Below are 18,873 nucleotides of genomic sequence, written 5' to 3' on the forward strand. Positions count from 1 at the left end.
TAATTTAAACAATTTATTGATAATTTTTTTAAATTTTTGCAAGTATGAAATATATAAGAAAAAAATGTAATCGAATGATAAATTTGTCAAAACTCATATTTAATAAAAAGATATTGAGTAAAATTATTAATTTTGTACTTCAACTTTATCCGTTATGAAAATATAGAGAAACAATGTCAAAGAAGAGGTTAATGGCTATGAATTTTACACAAAGGTTTTGTGGTGAGAGGCGGAGGGACTAAAGGGTTTGTATATATAGAGAAGACAAACATAGGGTTGACTGAATATTCATACAAGGAATGAATAAAAATGGAAAAGATTTTTTGTGATCTTCAATAGAAAGAATAATAAGAAGAAGAGCTCCTGCTTGATTTTGTGTGTTTCACTTACGAAATCTATAACTTGCAGATTCTATTGCTAAACCAATATGGAAAGGTCGAATTTATAGTAGAAGCGGAGGAAGGTATGGTAAGAAAGTGTGATTTAAATGTAAATAATTTTTTTAATGCTCTCATAGACTGAATTAAGCATATTTCACTGCTGAATTTTATGAGTGAGCCAGTTGAGTGTTGTTTAGTACTAAAATTGTATTCCTGTTTGAGGTTAAAATTTTAGCGAGATTCTATAATTTTTTATAATTGACCCACAAATAGCAGCATCATTGTTGATATTATATAGAGACCGTACTTTAACAGGATCAACATGTAAACTACCGCATATTTTTTGTGCATTTGTCGCTCTATAAGTGGGTGTAGTAGAATAAAAGTTGGTTTTAAAACTTTCGGGAGAGCTTCACACACATATAAATATACTTCAATTAAAATATTTTTAAAAAGAAAAAGAAAAGGAGAAAAGAAGAGGATCAGACTGAGTCATAGTCATAGCAGCCTAGTATCTCATTAATGGCGTGGTGGCCTACATAAATTTGACTATCATTACAATTGGCTTTTGCTTTGTTTTGAACTTATCCCTTAATATGTTCTTTATTTGAGCACGGCGCAATAACAGTCATTATTGGACGCCATGTGTAAATCTGGTTTAATACCATTTTTTTCCCCTTGCAGAAATCTAGATTAAAATCTTTTGCGAGTCCTATCAAAAAAAAAAACTTTTGCGAGAATCTGAATTTGAGGAGAGGCTAGGGCAGTCGGCACGCACACGACAAAGAGATGGGCCTTTGCTTTAATTAATTTGATTTTGAAGAAGGGTGGTTTTTTTTTTTTAATTATTATTTTTACCTAAATAAGATGCATTTGTGTTATGTGCAGTAGGATTTTGTCTAATATAACAGCAAAAATAATAATAGGTATAAAGTATGATAAGTGTGATAGTTTAGAGTACAAAATGTGCATTTAAAAAATATATAGTGCAAAATATAATTTGATATATAATTTAGAGTAATAAAATATAATTTTTCCTGAATTTTACAGGTAAGCTAGATGAGTGTTCTTTAGTACTAAAAATTATACTCCTGTTTGAGGTTAAAATTTTAGCAAGATTCTATACTTCATATTTTTATTTTTATAATTGGCCTTTCAAATATCAGCAATATTGTTGGTAATGTGGACTAATGGCCCTTCCCCTACTCAAAAACGAAACCTTGGCTCATGCAGGTTTGACCCATTGTTCACAGGTTTGTCACATTACAACAGGAAGGGTTCACAGGTCTGTCCCATTACATCACAGCTTTGTTAAAAAATAAATATAAAAAAAAACAAAGGGGAATTCTTATTGCATAGACTAATTTACACATATCCCAAAAAATAACTGAAATTGTGACCATGATTTTTGAGCCATAAAAATAGGAAAAAATTGAGAAATAACACCAATCCCTCAAACAATTTCATTAGTTAGCAAAGTTTCTAAACTATTTACTAAACTAACATCTCGAGTTTAAAATACTCGATTTTGCCCTAAGAACTCGAGCCTAAGAGACACGATTTCAATGTTCTGATGTAGATGACGTAGTTTTTTAATCCACGTGGAATCTGCCTGCAACTCGACCCTTAGAGGCTCAGGTTTGAAATCGACCCTTAGAGGCTCGATTTCTTAAAGTGTAATTGAGCCTTAAAGGCTCAATTTGCAAAGTCTGGTGGATATTAATCCATGTAGTTTTTGATGGGTCCCTATTTCACATAAAGTACACTTTAGACCCCAGCTCCTTCTCTGTAGTGGGTCTCTCGGGCAATGAAGTTTCTCTCTCTATTCTCGTACTCTCTCTCTCTCTCTCTCTCTCTCTCTCTCTCTCTCTCTCTCTCTCTCTCTCTCTCTCTCTCTCTCTCTCATACAATGCTAACACTCAACTCATAAATCCACATTTCAGGTAAGGGTATATATCTACACTTTAGAACTTCTAACAATTTCATTGATTTATTGAGTGAGGTTTTTAAGATATTATTCTAAATACTGTTTATATTTATTTAGTTGTTAGGGTAAATATTTGCTAGGTTTTTATAAAAAGTAAAAATTATTTAAGATGTATTAGTATTGTTAGGTTTTTATCATGGGTATGTAATGGATCATGACTCTCTTTTTTTTGGTTTGGTTTGATATTTTTCTTTATTAAAACTTATGTTAGAATGATTTGAAATTTTGTAATGGGGGTAAGTTTTGTCATAGTTGAACAACCAAATTCACTTGCAGTTGCATCTTTAGTTTTTTTTGTTTGCTTTTTTTTTTTTTTTTTGTTGGGCAGGGTTTCTATCAAAGTTTCTTGTTTCAAAGGAAAGACCCAACAAGGCATGTAAAATTTTAAACCAAGTTTGAGTATGAAATGATAATGAGTGTGTTTGTATGTGATGTGGGGTGAGTATATGCAAATGTGGGGTGTGTTTGTATATGCATATGTTGAAACAAGTTGTAATTTTTATACTTTGACTAGATAAAAGGTTTTGTAATTGATGTTAAATGAAAGAGATAAAATATGTTACTAACATATTACATTGGACTCTAATAGGTTCACGATCACAACTGAAGATGATTGATATAAATATATACTACGATGGACCCCTTCTCAATCCTGACGAGATTGATGGATTCCCATTTAAAGGGTCGGGTATCGAGTGCTATTATATGGTGATACATTGTAAGTTGAAGGTGTTGAATGATTTGAAGATGAAAATTAAGGAAGAATTGAATTTGAACTCTGCTTTTTATGACATAAAGATTATTTACCGTTACCCACAAGAAGTCCTCCATGAACGGATATATTACAAGTATATGACGATCAAAGAAGACAAACATGTGAAGATCATGTTTAATAGGATGCATAAATTGCCCCAAGTAAATGCTACTAAGTTGTACGTCAGTTCGGAGCCACTTGCAGAAGTTGGTGCCAAGGAGGTGCAACAAACAACTACATCTTTACACTTTACAACCCTAGATGATAGATGCACTTCATTGGGTGGCTATACACTCCCACCTCAAGAGACACATTTAGGGGAGGAAGACGAAAACGAAGATCATGCTGTCAATAATGGTGAAAATTTTGATGATATAGATGAGTACGAAGAGAGGATTGAGCGAGGCGACTTTGATAGGGATGTTAATGACCAAGAAGTTGCTCCAAATTTTCATGCCAAAGATATGGTTGATTGTGATGAAAGTGATGCGAACGATGATATTGGTGTCTAGCATGTTACAAATACGATCATTGCTTACACACCTCCTGCCTCATCATTCTACACAAATACTTAGGAAAATATGGTTGATCTTTCATGTTTACAGATACCATTTGCTTGTACTTGGCAAGAGGGGATGATTTTTAGTAAATGGTTGAATTTTGCAAATAAAGATGTGGTGAAGCGTGCATTGATAATTTACACAGCAAAGGATAATAGAAATTTTACAATCAGTAGGTCGACCAAAAGTAAATTGTGCGCAACATGCATTGATGAGTCATGCAAGTGGTATGTTAGGGCAATTATGAAGCCTAAACTTAATGGTCTATGATGGTCATGTCTTATGTGGGTCCTCATAGTTGCATACCCCTAGCCTACGAAGAGACGGTAGAATGATGGATTCTAATTTTGTTGCATCAAAAATTGTTCCGAAATTGCAACAGGATCATAGTGCTCGTATTAATCAACTCTAGGACATCATTAAAGCAAAGTATAATCATGAGTTTTCTTACTATAAGGTAACTAGTACCCAATACTTGGATCAGGATCCGGGTACACAGTACTTCTATCACACCATACTGGGGAGCATAGCTGGTACTACATTACTGCGTTATGTATTTTTGGCATTCGATCCACAAATTGATGGATTCAGATATTGCAAGCCAGTGATCAGTATTTATGGGATCCATTTGTATGGTAAATATCGAGAGGTGTTGTTGGTTGCAATGGCAACCGATGCTAACAACAAGGTTTTTCCTCTCGCCTTTGCCATTGTGGACAAAGAGTCAGGGTCCAGTTAGGGGTGGTTTTTAGAGTGCTTGAAGGTTTTGATGAGGCATGTGATACCTGATGAAGGCATTTGCATTAATTCTGATCGACATGCCAGTATATAAAATGTCATTACAGCATGGCCTAGAGGTGATGATGGAAGATTACAGGTATTTCACAAATATAGCCTTAGACATGTTGCTAGCAACTTCAACGCACAATTTCAGGTGTCGATTGTAAAGGTATTGGCCTTGAAAGCTGGATGTGCTACTTAGGAAGCTAAATATGAGTCTATAATGCAAACCATTAAGGAAGCCGAGATTAATGCCCTGAGGAGTAATGTGATGGTACAAACAAAGAAAGGCAATCATGTACACTATATGCCATACACATATCTAATGAGCGAGGATCTAGACACGTGGACCCAGTCATATGATGGTGGAAGACGTTATGGGGCAATGACAACCAATATCTCGAAGTGCTTTAATGGGGTACTTAAACATGCCCGCAACTTGCCTATTGCTACAATGGTTGAGTTCACTTGATGCAAACTTGTGGCATATTTCCATGATCGACATAAAGAAATTACTTCTGATCTCTCTGAAGGTAAGGTGTGGAGTAAATATGCCTTAGGGATCCATGGCTTAAATCTGCAGGACACTCTATGAGGGCATTTAATCAAGTAGTTACCCCATACAACAACTATAGTGGTGGAGACGGAAATTATACTCATGAAATAAACATAGTGGCTAGAACATATGGTTGTGGAAAGTGGCAAAATATTATGATCCCTTGTTCACATGCAATTAGAGTTTTTTAGTGTTTGCGAATTGATCCGACCAGCTATGTAGACCCATGTTATAGTTTGGACAGTGTCATTCACACATATTCACATCAATTTGTGGTGCCAAAGTCAGAGTCATTGTGGAAGGAAGTTAACGACCCACGGTGGGTGCCTGACCTAAATCTGTTTCAGGCCAAAGGTTGACCCATGAAATCAAGAATAAGGAATGAGATGGATGGGGTACGACAAGAACTAGGAAGCCGAAGGGAAAAGTTAGACTTGAGGGAGATTCAACAGAAGCAGCAATGCAGAATGTGTCATGAAGAGGGGCATAACCGTAGAAGATGTCCCAATTCCCTATGGCTTCAACAAGCGATGATGTTACAAACTAGGTAAGTGCTGTTTTTATGTAATATGCTTGGATTGTATAAATTAGCTGAGATGTATAGATCGAATTGTATAAAGTAGATAAGTTGCATACAATTTGATCTGATTTTTGTTCTTTGCTTTTGGGAACTAACGACCATATTTAAATGTTTGTTAGGCAAACGGAGACTCAATTTTGGAATTGCATTGTAACTGGAAGTTGTGGTTATCTTCATTATGGACAAGTGCACTCATCAAACTAGGCTATGTTGTATCGGCACAATTATTATTTTGTTTATAATGTACTTGTAATCAAAGTATTCTCTATCCAATGTATTGTAATCGAACTATTCTCTATCCATTGTCCTTGTTGGATTAGTGTTGCGTTGTGCATTTTTTTCAATGCAACTGAACTCTGTTTATCTCTTACTAATCTATTTCACTTAGTAAAAAAAATAGATGTGGGAGTGGTGTGCTCTGTTTTCTCTGTTTCTGGTTGTTTGCTGTTTTTGTGTGTTTCTGGTGTTTCTGTCTGCATGTGAAAAAAAAATCCTAGTACAAATCAAGTATGTGAAACTTGATTTATATATCGAGTCACTCAAACTCGATTTGTAGAAGTCAAGTTCCACTGAGTTTTTTTTTTTTTTTAGAAGACATAACTCTCTATGTGAATTTTCAAGGTCCACTGGATTAAAAAAAAAAGCCATTTCAAACAAAAGTCATTTCCCTGTATATTCATAATCAAACACTGCTTGTTCACATAATATGACACATCAAAATACTAGAGAAATGCCTAATTTTGTACACTTGTTCACATCAAAATACTAGACTAATGTCTATCTTTCTACGCATGCAACATCAAATTATTAGCAGTTACAATCTTTGTCAACCAGCAATTACATTAGACATGCTGTATTATCAACTAGCAGTTACAATCTTTGTCAGCTACCTTTTTTTAAGCTTCTGCTGTGTTGTATAATATTTAGTTTGTAGAGGAGGAGGTCTTGCATGTCCTTAGTCAGGTGCCTCATGGCTAGCTTTGTGTCCATGTTTGTGACCACCTGTCCCACAAGGAGATGCCTTCAATGTGCTTTTCAGCCAACTTTCTAGCTCTGCAAGTAACCCAATAGCCTGATCAGTCTGCACATGCATATGTAGTTGCTAAGCTTCACTTTGAACATGGTCGGCATGGGGTGGGTCCATGGCCTAACTCAAAATGCAAAAGGCTCCCAAGGAAACAAATTCCCTTGCCTAACTTAGAAAGCAATAAAATCAAAAGATATATCCCAATTTCCAATCTGTCAAATTCCAAGACTAAATAAGACATGGAGAAATGAAAGAACTTATCACACAAACCTATCTTGCAAACATATCCCAAGAAAAAATGAGCTAATTACCATTATAATCATTTTAGCGCCATTGTGATCGATGAACCTCAGAGTTACCCTATGGAACCAATCGAAGTACTCATGGTCAAGAGGCATACATCAAGCACTGCATGACACCGCCATTTGAATCAATTACTCCAATCTCGGATATGCCCAGAATGTTTCACCCTCCAATCGATATTGACCTTCCCCCTTAAGTCTATCCCATGAACTACATCAGTAATAATATGTTGGAGAATTTCATAGACCATCCCAAACTGCCAAACGACATGATCCGGTGTATGTTTCTCTACTAGGTGGAAACATACAAGCAACACCCTTGCCGTCCGCGCTGCCCTCCCTGCAATGCAGTACGTAGGAAGGTCACTTAATTCAGCTCCATACAATTGCCAAAACACCTACAGCAGCCAAAAAACAAGTAGTCATCACATTAGACAACTTTCCATTTTTTCGAGTAAGAGACAATTACAAAGTGTATATTTCAAAGCTCACCAAAGCTATATCCTATTCCTAAACATGTCAAAAAACACATTCTGGTACCTAGTCTAGCAGCATTGAAGTTATTTTCTAGCAATACCCGAGCAAAAAGATGTTTGAGGATCTGTTTTTCTTGCTTGGGACCCACAACTACCTATAATCAAGAACGAGGGGATCAATATCTACAACTTTCCTACAAACATACTCTTATGATTAAAATCCCAGAAACACATTCTAAAAATTTTTCATCATTAAAACTATAATGTAATCAATCTATAATATAATCAACCATACTGTCACACTGCCATATAAATGAAAAAACTGGACCGTTATACTTGGAGCCATAATAAGCGAAGAGTGGCAAAGTGGGATCATAAAGTCTTTTCCATAGAGTAGTTACATGGTTAGGTAATGATCACAAAATATATATAAGGTGTTTGAGGTAGAGACTTTCTTCATTGAAAATGGAGCACGCACTAGTGGACCATAAGCACCTACTAGCAGGCCACGCTCAACCCTTGGACACAAAAATGGGAACTTGTCCCATGCCCAATACTGGACCAACAGTAAAGACCTACCAATCTGATTGGCCGTCTTATCGATTGCCTTGCATAACTCTTTGTACAACCATGCAAGACAAGCACTTCCCTAACTATATATTCGTGGGTTGCAAAGGTCTACCAACAACTGCACCCACATTAGATGCACCTTATCGCTAGACTTATCTATGAAGATTGTGTCCCCTAGTAGCGCTAGAATGTAGCACCGTGCATACTTACACACCTAATCCTCTTCAGCATTAGGCAGCAATGGAACTGCAACTTGCTCGAAAAGCCGTTTAATGAGAATCCTCTGGCCTTGCAGCACCACCGTATTATCCTCAGGGACTGTAAAGCCAAGGAAGTCGCGGCACAAGTGCCTCCAAGTGAAGGCAGTGCTCCTGACAACAGCCTCGCCATCAATAGGAAGCCCGAAAAGAACCTTCACATCCTACAACGTGATGGTTTACCTCACCATGTGGCATGTGGAAGGTGTGAGTCTCGGGCTGCCATCGCTCCACCAAGGCCGTTATTAGCCCATGATCAATCTCTCTACTTGGGGTCCTTAGGAGTCCCTCCAAACCAACTCCCTTAATTATGTTAACCACACGGTTGTCCACCATTGGCTCTAGATTTTCAAACTCCTCGTTATGACTGCGGCAGGTAAGTTCCCCCGAATCCTGCACACGATGGAACCATGAATTAATATAGAATTTACATAAAGTTATACTACGAGAAGTTATATGACATAATGTTATATATAATATAATTTTTGTCATATATATTTATTTATTTATTTGGGTTGAACTCATATATATGTTTACACATCATTTAAAGCTGACTTACCTACCATTTGCTAGAATGGCAACACAAATTTCATAACAATTCAAATAGTTTTTATAACACAAGCAATCTGGTTTGAGTACAACTTGCCGAACTCAATCCAAATTCAAGAAGTAAAAAGGTGTGTCTACATTCTATGAATGAAATGGGGTATCATATGAATGATAAAATTCAGAACATAACAACTGGTTTTAGTCAAATTTTCACCTGCCCATTCCAAATAGCATTTGACTAATGTTAGGCTTGTTGAGGCAACACCGAATCATCAATCTCGTTGGCATTCGCAGTAGCCATACTGCACAAGAATGATAAGCAGTGAATCTGATAAATGAGTGACTTGCAAGGTATGAATTGTTTAGCATACATTACCAATCTACAATTGTTTAACATACTGCACAAGAATTGTTTAACATAAATTACCAATCTACAATTGCCTTGGCCTCAATCTAGTAGGAAATTAAAGACAAAAGACCACAATATGTTAAAAATGGTTATATGACTATAATGTTTGGGTCCAATGATCTGATGCACTAGACCCAAACCTTGCCCATAACAAATATCATTAAAAAAATATATCTAAACAGAAAATAAAGGAAAATTATTAATGACATGTTCCTTATCTTCTATTAATAATTTGCTAGTCTACCGTGGATCAGTTGTGGGAAAAGGAGAAGATTGTTAAATCCAACAAATATACTTTCTTTAGTATTGATGTACTGTGATACAAAAAAATAGGACCTACAGTTAACTAACTGGAGATGAGTTATGATTCTAAATTAAGTTCTGAAGAAAAGCAAAAGCAAAGGTTTAAGTTCACCAAAAATAAACTAAACCCAGAAACATATATCACTAACCCTTTTGGGTAGCTAATAAAAGATGGGAAATGATTGGAAAACAACATATTTAAGCTTAGCCCACATAATATTGAGACTAATTAAGGCCAATGAACTCTTTCCAACTAGCACATCCTCCCCTTATAAGTTTGAGGTAGAGGGTGACATCATGAGTTCAAGACCTGTTAGGAGCGAGGTGTATAACTTAACAATAAAAAAAATATTGAGACTAATTAAGGTAAGTTGAGTTGCAAGAATGTCTTTCCCTCTCATTACTCTCTCCTATTTTCTTGGCAACAAAACAAACCAACTTCCAAGAACCCAATTCAAACCACAAAGAATTGAGTAATAAAGATAAATCAACAATAATAATATTAAGCCTAGTTAAAGTTGGGTCAAGCTTCAAACTTTCTCTTCCTCTTAGCTTCATTTTTTCTGGGCAACCAAATAAAAAAACTTCAAACCCGCATTTTATCAAACAGTCAAAAATCAATTTTCTTGACAACTAAACAAGAATAAGAGGATTTACCCAACCGAATGACCTTTCCATTAACTGGTCAGAGTTGAATAAATGAGTTCAATCATTCAAATGCATGAAACCAACTTTTGACAACCAAAACCATACGACTCTAGCTAATAAAACTCTCACACCAAAACAATAAAGAGTTAGGAATTCTATCAAACAACTTATGGGCAATAGTAGCACATTCAGATGCAAGCATTTCAATTCATCACTTGCATATAGCTCAATCCTGGATCAATGTTCCTCAATGAAATCAAACCAAATTTAATCATATATCAACAGTTCAACCCACCAACACAAAAAAAAGCATAAAAAAAAATTCAAACCCACAAAACAAAAATGCATAATTTAAGCATTTAACAAAGAAATGGATTTCCTTTTTCATGAGCTTCTATAGACTGTGTAAGGGGTTTCAGTGGTCCAAAAGTTAGGACTATTGGTTAGCGGGTTTCAGTAAGGCAGGGTGACCACCAGTGGCGGAGCTAGGAATTTAGGTCAGAGGGGGCAAGATTAGAAGACAAGATTAAAAAAAAATGAATTTAAAAAAATTTATCAATATTAATAACAAAATAAATAAACAACTATATGCTAATGTAATTACCATATAAAATCTAACATAAAATCATGGTTTTAAAAACCAATACGATAAAAGAACCGAAAAAGAGACTGATTACCCGTTTTTTGGTCGGACCTATGGTCAAACCGATGACATCATAAATAATATAATTAATTTTTTAAAATAATAAAAATTAAAAAATATATATTTTAAGTTTTTTTAACTAAGAATATTCAAATTAAACATATATATATATATATATATATAATTTTAAAAAATAATGTGAGTTTAGTTTTTGTGTTAAATTTAGGAATAAAAATAACAAAACCTAACAGTAATAGTTTTAATTTTCCAATGATATTTTTTTAACAAATCTAGTGAAGCACTTGTGGCAATAATATAATGACTTGTAAAATCATCTAATGTTAATATGAAGTGTCACGTTCCCAACATTTGTACAATACTTTCACAACAAATCATGCGTAATAAGTTGTTATTGATTTTAATTTGAACACACCACTTAAATTATTATTTTTTCACTAGTATTAGCTAGTAACTACCCTACACTTAAGATTTATTGTAAAAATAGTGTGAAAATATTGTGGTAACATTTCTTAATTTTAATTTCTTATTCTTTATTTTATTTTTCCCTTATCTCTTTTTTCTTCATCCACACATTTCTTTATTTTTTTTTCCTCTTTTTTTTCTCCTCCACACATATTATTTCCTTTCTCTCTGATCTCTATCTTCACTTTTGACTTTTCTTTTTACTTTTCTCCTCTACCAGACTACCACTTCATCCACTCCATATTCCAGAACATATTAGTGTACTATATTATAATTATATGTAAAAAAATTTGAAAGTTAGGGGGGGCACCTGCCCCCTCTCCCTCCGCCCTTGGTGACCACTAGCCAGAGTGTTTGGGTGAGTGTGTGGGTTTCGGTACAAGGGGAAGCTTGGAGTGTGTTGATTTGATTTAGGGTTTAAGTGAGGAAGAACTAAGGAAGAAGAATTTGGTGGATGATGAGGAAAGATTGAGAGTGTAGAGGAAGAATCAGAGTAAGGAATGAGAGTGGTGAGAGTGGGGAGTGTGAACGACTGAGAGTGGTGAGAGTGTGAGTGAATGAGAGCGTGAAGTCAGCGTATGTTAGGGAATTTTGCTTTTAAGGTTGATTTCAAACTCGAGCCTCTAAGGGTTGAGTTCCAAGCGGATTCCACGTGGATTAAAAAACAACATCATCTACATCAAAACACTAAAATTGTGTCTCTTAGGCTTGAGTTCTTACAGCAAAATCGAGTCTCTTAAACTCGAGATGCTAATAGTAAATAGTTTGAAAACATTGCTAACTAACGAAATTATTTGGGGATTGGTGTTATTTTTCAATTTTCTCCGCAAAATAGTTTGTGTGATATACACAACCCAAAGAAAGAAAAAAAAAATTGTCCCTTTGCTCATCCTACCCATGCGTTCATGAACATGACCTTGGAACTACAATTTCAAGGGAGATTGCTAAACTTGAGTACTACTCTTTCCCATTCTCATCCATAAAAGCATCTATATTCCCATATACCTTAAAGCAGCATCATCAGCATGCACATACTCCAGTAAACAATTGCTGCAATGGACCAGTGAGGAAGACTCGTAAAGTTCGTATTGGATTGATAACATTTACTGTATCTCTTCAATCGTGACATGTGAAAAGCACCATCCCTCGTACGCTGACATAATCAGCAGAGCAGCCCACTTCAATGATATCATAGTGGAGGAGGAAAAGTTGATGATCCAAGGTTTAGCTTTTGAATTACGGCTTTTTTGCCACTTGCTATTTGCAGAGGACTCTATTAGTCGTAAGAACATCATAACATATTGCTGCAAAGAGATTATCTAAGGATTCCGGTTCTGACAATTAACATCACCTTTTTAGAACCTGGAGTACAGCACCAAATTCTAGTTGAGAGAATGCTCAAGCGTCATTTTTCATTTTCCATAAAAAATTCTTGACTGAGTTTCCGGTTTATAAGCTTCCACACACTATTCAACTTCGGAAAATGGTCCTGTATGATAGAATATTGCCCTCTTGGTTGTCCCAATTGACTGATTTTTAATGGTAAATTTTCTGTTGATGCTAGTAACCCACATGATGCGGTTCATTTGTAGTGAGGATAGTGAATTTGTGGAACATGAGTTGCTGTGGCCTCTAGCTCAATCCCATTGGGAAGAGTTTGGAAGGATGAAATCAGATACCCGAGTGATAGAAGAGGTCTGCTTTGAAGGAGCTTCAGTGAACTTCCCGGGCATCACATTTGATCCCATTCCCAATTCTCATGCAAGCTCATTTTACTAAAACATCTCTTTCTCCCAAAATTGATCTCCATGACCAGGAGTGGGCAGTTAAGCTCACATATATGGATGTATGCCCAGGCCATGTGTTTTCACAAAGGAATGTTAAAACCAGATTTAGAGTTTCGTATTCGACCATACACAATGTCTATATCTGGAAAGCTAGGAAGCAAAAGACTGACTTAAATACAGGGCGACTCAAGTTTATAAATTAGCAACAAGTTGTAAGGCATAAAGAGGAAGGAGTGGGGAGGCAAGCGGACAGGCAATTTTGTGACAATTTGACCATTTAAATTAAATTCAAGGGTACTGTCAACTTCGATATGCCCTAAGCTTAGCACTTACAAAACATAATGCTTGCACTAATTGTAAACAAGGTAATCAAAAGAGCATATTATACATGAACTATTCCAGAAGATCAGCAACAAAAAACTTTGGGTTATTATGCAGTATGACATGGCTGAAGTCAAATAATTCAGATGATGGGGCTGCATGGGAAGACTTGCTTCTGTCCTGGAGCATTACGGCTTAAGTCTTCAGCCTGCAAAAAATAGATCAATTTTAGATTTTATATTCTTGGTCACTCATAATCAGGGGTCCTCGTGTGTTCATATCATGGCAGTGTCACAATCAATCCCAAAAAAGCCAAGAGTCATTCAGAGTACTGGTGAAAATGAGAGTTATTCATATACCAATCACTACATTATAATACAATACACCTCTTTAACCCATTCAACGGTTTCATTGAAGAAATATCCTATGTTTCAAATGCAGAATACTGTTAACCTCTTAGGATGACACTGTTGAGAAATTTGTTTCACACACCATCACAAAGTTGTATGCAATTGCAAGCCATAAGTTGTAAACTCAGACTTGGGGATGCATAGTTATACTAAGCTATAGCAGAATTATCTTGAAATTGTGCATTTGATTAGTGCAAAAAAGCCAGCCTTTTGGGCCTTTTGAGCTCATTTAGGCAGGCCTCACACAAAAAATAAAACCCCCTCCTCTTTTATAGTACTTTAAATGAATAAGCAATCAGCAAAGCACATCCAAACTCACTCAAGTTTACAACTCACATTTAGTGAAGAAGTGGTATTGCATAAGATATTTTTTTTTTTTGGGCGCTTCATATGTGTAAAGCTAAAACTAAATCAATGATTATAAAAGATAGAAAATACCTACAGGATGCTGCTCACTCTAAATCCATAAAAATAGACTAACCTGTGAACAAGAAAAGGCATACCCCACTTTAAAAAGGTCACATGTGGAGCAACTAGGGAGCAACTAATCTACATATATGATGTCTTCATCAGGGTCATCGCCCTCCCAGTCTCTGTCCTCTTGAGAAGCATCAGATGAATCAAATTGCTCTCCTTCTTCGCTTGCTTTAGGCTCTTTCTCATTCTTTATCCTGTCTAATATTGCAATCACCTGAAAGGTCAAACTAAATGGATCAGTATTTTCTAAGACCCTTATATAGATAAAGTAATTCTAAGTTGCTGAACCCAAGAATGACAACCAAATTATAATTTAAAAGACAACTGAAAGTATGATGATAGGCAAATGCTCAGCCATGATTCTTCCTATCATGATAAAATTTATTTTGAATACTTTCTTTCTATCATGTATAAAATGAACTCAGTAATAGGTCAGGATACTCAAGGATTATATGGTAGGATGGTACCCAAGGTCCATTAACTGCATGGGGCCTAAAAACTTGAATGCAGAGGAGACAGTGGTACATTATCAACATGGTTTGCTTAAGTAATAGCAGACAAATCCATAATTATAGCCATCATTTGCTACATTCTTAATCAAAACATGTAACACATACAGGCATGGACAAAGGAAACCAAGAACAAGACATTCAACAAAAATCAATTAGCTTATTGACCAAAAGATGATCTAATAAAGGAGGCCTGGCCTTAAATAAAATGATGTGCATAAAATTGCTACCAATACACTGGACTGAGTCTATATGAAACATCTTTCAAGAACGCACAAATTTACATTCTTTGCTTATGCCTGTGCCATTATACAAAACTTAATGGCCTAAGTAACCTAACCAGAAATAAGATATCAAACATCTGTGACAACCTTTATGTGGAGGTATAGACTCAAGGTTAACTTATGACTAACTGTGTGAAACTCATTTATAAATTTTTAAAAAAACTGTGTGAAACTTGATGCTAATGAAACTTTCTAAGAAGAAACATAAGTCTTGAAATTGTGACTAAAAATCAGAAGAAAAAAGCAAGAGGAAACTATAAGTTGTCTTCAGGATCATATAGAAACAATGTTATCGAAAGTTTTTACCCTGCTTCCTCTCTCTAAAGACTCATCTTCTAAAAATCGTATCTCAGGGGTCAGCCGCAGCTTCATACGTCTCCCCAACTCACTTCGGACATACTTAGCTTTTGACTTCAAACCAGCAATGGCAAGATCCTTTCCTCTTTCATCACCGAAGACAGATATATATACTTTAACCACCTATTAAAATATAAATAAACCATTAATTTCTAATGCAACCATAAAGATTTTACATAATGAAAAGCAGCATCACCAATGCTGAAACAGGAGAGCAATTAAATTCAGTTTCTAATCCTCTGAATGTGCAATGCATACAGGAAGCAAAATTATCCTTCTTTCTTCACTGAAATATGCACCCCTCACGAAGCAATGGCATATTACATATTACATGGAAATAAACCATAACAGCTAACACATAAAAGTATGCATTTAGCTTATATCTGCTAAATGACCATTCCTGACTATTTTAAAAGTATGTATTTAGCAAAAGAAATAAAGATGACACAACCAATGTATGACTCAGCTACACATCTTTTTGTATATGTAGACTGATTATATATAGAGGAGAATAAAAAACTAAATGTTGCATACCAGCCATTTCCAATTACTGTTATCTCTCCATAGTAATCAATTGCCCTCTATATCCAAACAAGAAGCATGACTAAAGTAGCAGTAGGAGTAGGTATAAATATTCATCACATTTTACCTCAATCTATACTTCAACCCCAATCTTACAGCTTCCTCCCAAAACAAACCCAGTAGCTTCATTTAGTTAAATTTATCACAATTAAGCAAAGCATAATTGAAATTATTCACTTCTCCCCCCCTCACCTAAGAACTCTATCATCCCCCAATAGCCAAATGACTCCAATACACATAAAGGGTCTCAACACAAGGAAAAATTAAATTTTATTTGTTAGCAAATCCACAAATGTACACTATCCTAACAATAAAAATCAGAACTTGGAAACTCAATGAACCACATGAACAACCCAAAAATCAAAACTTTATCACAACCCACAAAAACTTAAAGCTCAAATTCAAAGAATACCCAGAAAAAAAAAAAAAAAAAAAACACAAATGGAAACAAGCATGGAGTACCTGCAAATCCCCAGAGACTTCAACATCGCTAATGGTAGTGAGGGAAGAAAGGTACCTATCAGCTCCCAAAGAAGCTTCAGGAAGAATAGCATACTGCAAGACCTTGTCAGTGAGGAGCATATCAGAGAGCTCTCTTCTGATTTGCTTGGCCACCATCTTCACTCTTCTTGGGTTAGCCATGCACCTTATGGTTGAGCCAATTCTGGGTTGCAAGGAGAGTAGGCCCATGGGCCTTGCTGAGTGAATCCAGGCCGTTGGATTCTGGGTTCTGAGGAATGGAGGGTGGGGATGGCATAAGAGTGGTGGTGGTGGAATTGGTGGGTGGTGGTGGTGGCAGGAGTGAAAGACTAGGTGTGGCATTGCTGTACTCAATCCTACCTTCTCTTCCTTCTATTTGTTGCTGCTATTGTTGTTGGGCTTCTTCTTCTTCTTCTTCTTCTTCTTCTTAAATAAAATTTAATTTTTTTCAAATGGGTTTTAGCCCTTTGGGATTTTGAGTTTGGAGTTGGGACTTCTGGTTTTGGAGAGACCGAATATGGATTATCTATTGAATTGTATCACATATTATTCTCAATGGGCCTATTAAGATGCACTGTTGCAGCCTTGTATATAAATTTTATTATGTTTTTATATATAATGTTTTCTTAAAAATCTTGTATACTAGTTTTTTCTGCTTCTTTTTTTTGGGACTACTTATGTATACTAGTTTATCAAACATGATTAGTTACTTAATTTTAAAACCTAAACAAAATTTATGTTTAAAATTATTTATATATATCTAAAAATAAATATTAATAAATTAAATAATTGTCGTATTTTGACATACTATATCCTATGTTTTTTTTTTTTTTTTTAAATATTGTATCCTCGTACCTGTACTCGTATCATACCAGTATCCGTATCCATACCGTGCATCATTGTTCAACAACAATGACATCAGCATCGGAAAACTGGACTTGACTCTCGTCAATCTGGACATGGAGGTCAGCGTTGCCGTGGTGATCTCTCAGTTGTAGGCTTGCAGCTGATGGTTGCCTTCACCGATGGTATCTGCTGCCCTCTGGTTTCTCTTATGGGTTTTAGTTTTACACAGGCGTAGAAATTAATGACTTAATGAGAGTATAAAAGTGATGAGTGGTGGCTGTTGTTTTGTTGTTAATTTTAATACTATGTTTTATTTTGATTTGCTGTCCCTTCGCAGGCAAGCATTAAAGAGAGTAAAAAATATTGTATTTAAAAAAAAAAATTCGACTATTGTGTTTATAACTTTGTATGATACTATGATGTTAACTAAAAAAAGTACATTCAATTATATTAAATATTTTTTTTCTCAAAAAAAATATTAAATATTTATTTGCTGTAAAGATTGAATAATTTATATTTAAACACTGAAATAGTTTGATTTTTTATTTAAAAAATAGCTTCAATTTAATTTTGGAGTCCAATTAATTCATTTTGATTTTCAATTACACTGTAAAACATATAAAGACAAAAGTTGTTATAAAAATAATATTTTTTTCACAATGTTAGTATAATTATTTATAATCTTATTAGTATTATAAGGTGTGAAAACTCACTTAAAATTATTTATATGCCTTGGATAAATTTTTAATAAATACTAGTCTCATCACACGCTTTGTGCGTGTAATGAGGCTCTTTTTTTTAGATATATATTTTTTTTTGTAAACTATATATTTGGTCTCTATCTTTTACATTATATTTCAATTTAGTCTCTAACCTTTCAATTATGTCAATTTGGTCTCTAACATTTTAGTGTCGTGTCAATTTAGTCTCTATTATTATCTCTTGGATGGAAAAGTCTGATGTGTCAAACGGCCTAAATAATATTTTAAAAAAAATTTGCCACATCAATTGCCACCTGTCAAATCTTTAAAAAAAAAAACTCAAATCAAATCTTTGCTTATTTTGTTTGATAGAAGTTATAGAAGGGTCAAATCTGAGATTAGCTTAAGAGTTTTCACAGAAGGGTCAAATTGGAGAACTAGATATGGTGAATGAAATTGGGGCTCTCTATCTCCTACCCAAAAATCTGCACAATTAAAAGGGAACCTTAAGGATGAACGCAAAGGAAAACAAAAATATAAAAATTTTGTTAATAAATGGTTGACAACAAAAAACAAATTTGGCAATTTATGTCTTCCAACCGTGGAGATAAATTTTTTTTTTTGAGAAACCCACCCAAGGAGATGATAAATGATTGTTTTTTGGATTTTATGAATTTATAGCTAATTAGAAGGCACTTTAGAAGAGTATTGATCTTGGACAAGGTAAATGTTAAAGTTGGTAAAGCTCCATAATTTCTGTCATAAACAAATCGCGACAAAGACCAAACTTAGATTACCAAAAAATTTTAATCATCTCCTTGTAGCGTCTCACCTTTCTCTTTAGAGGAACAAAAT

The 18,873-nt window shown here is 35.0% G+C and overlaps 1 protein-coding gene across 2 annotated transcripts; it reads right to left on the bottom strand.

Annotated features, from left to right (window-relative positions):
• Window positions 1-13,308: 13,308 nt before the first annotated feature.
• LOC142642229 (putative ribosome-binding factor A, chloroplastic) lies at window positions 13,309-17,009 on the bottom strand. Of its 2 annotated transcripts, none has more exons than XR_012845621.1 (4): window positions 16,454-17,009; window positions 15,359-15,532; window positions 14,264-14,473; window positions 13,309-13,580 (listed from the first exon to the last, which is right to left on the bottom strand). XR_012845621.1 is itself a non-coding variant. In XM_075816566.1 (4 exons), exons 1-3 carry the CDS (start codon window positions 16,811-16,813, stop codon window positions 14,327-14,329), a joined length of 681 nt encoding a protein of 226 aa, XP_075672681.1. In that variant the 5' UTR covers window positions 16,814-17,003; the 3' UTR covers window positions 13,443-13,580; window positions 14,286-14,326. The 2 variants fall into 2 exon arrangements, 1 of the variants encoding a protein (XP_075672681.1); XM_075816566.1 differs by having other exon boundaries at window positions 13,443-13,580; window positions 14,286-14,473; window positions 16,454-17,003.
• Window positions 17,010-18,873: the final 1,864 nt, after the last annotated feature.

Source organism: Castanea sativa, chromosome 7 (genome assembly GCF_040712315.1).
Source record: "Castanea sativa cultivar Marrone di Chiusa Pesio chromosome 7, ASM4071231v1".
Classification (NCBI taxonomy): Eukaryota; Viridiplantae; Streptophyta; class Magnoliopsida; order Fagales; family Fagaceae; genus Castanea; species Castanea sativa.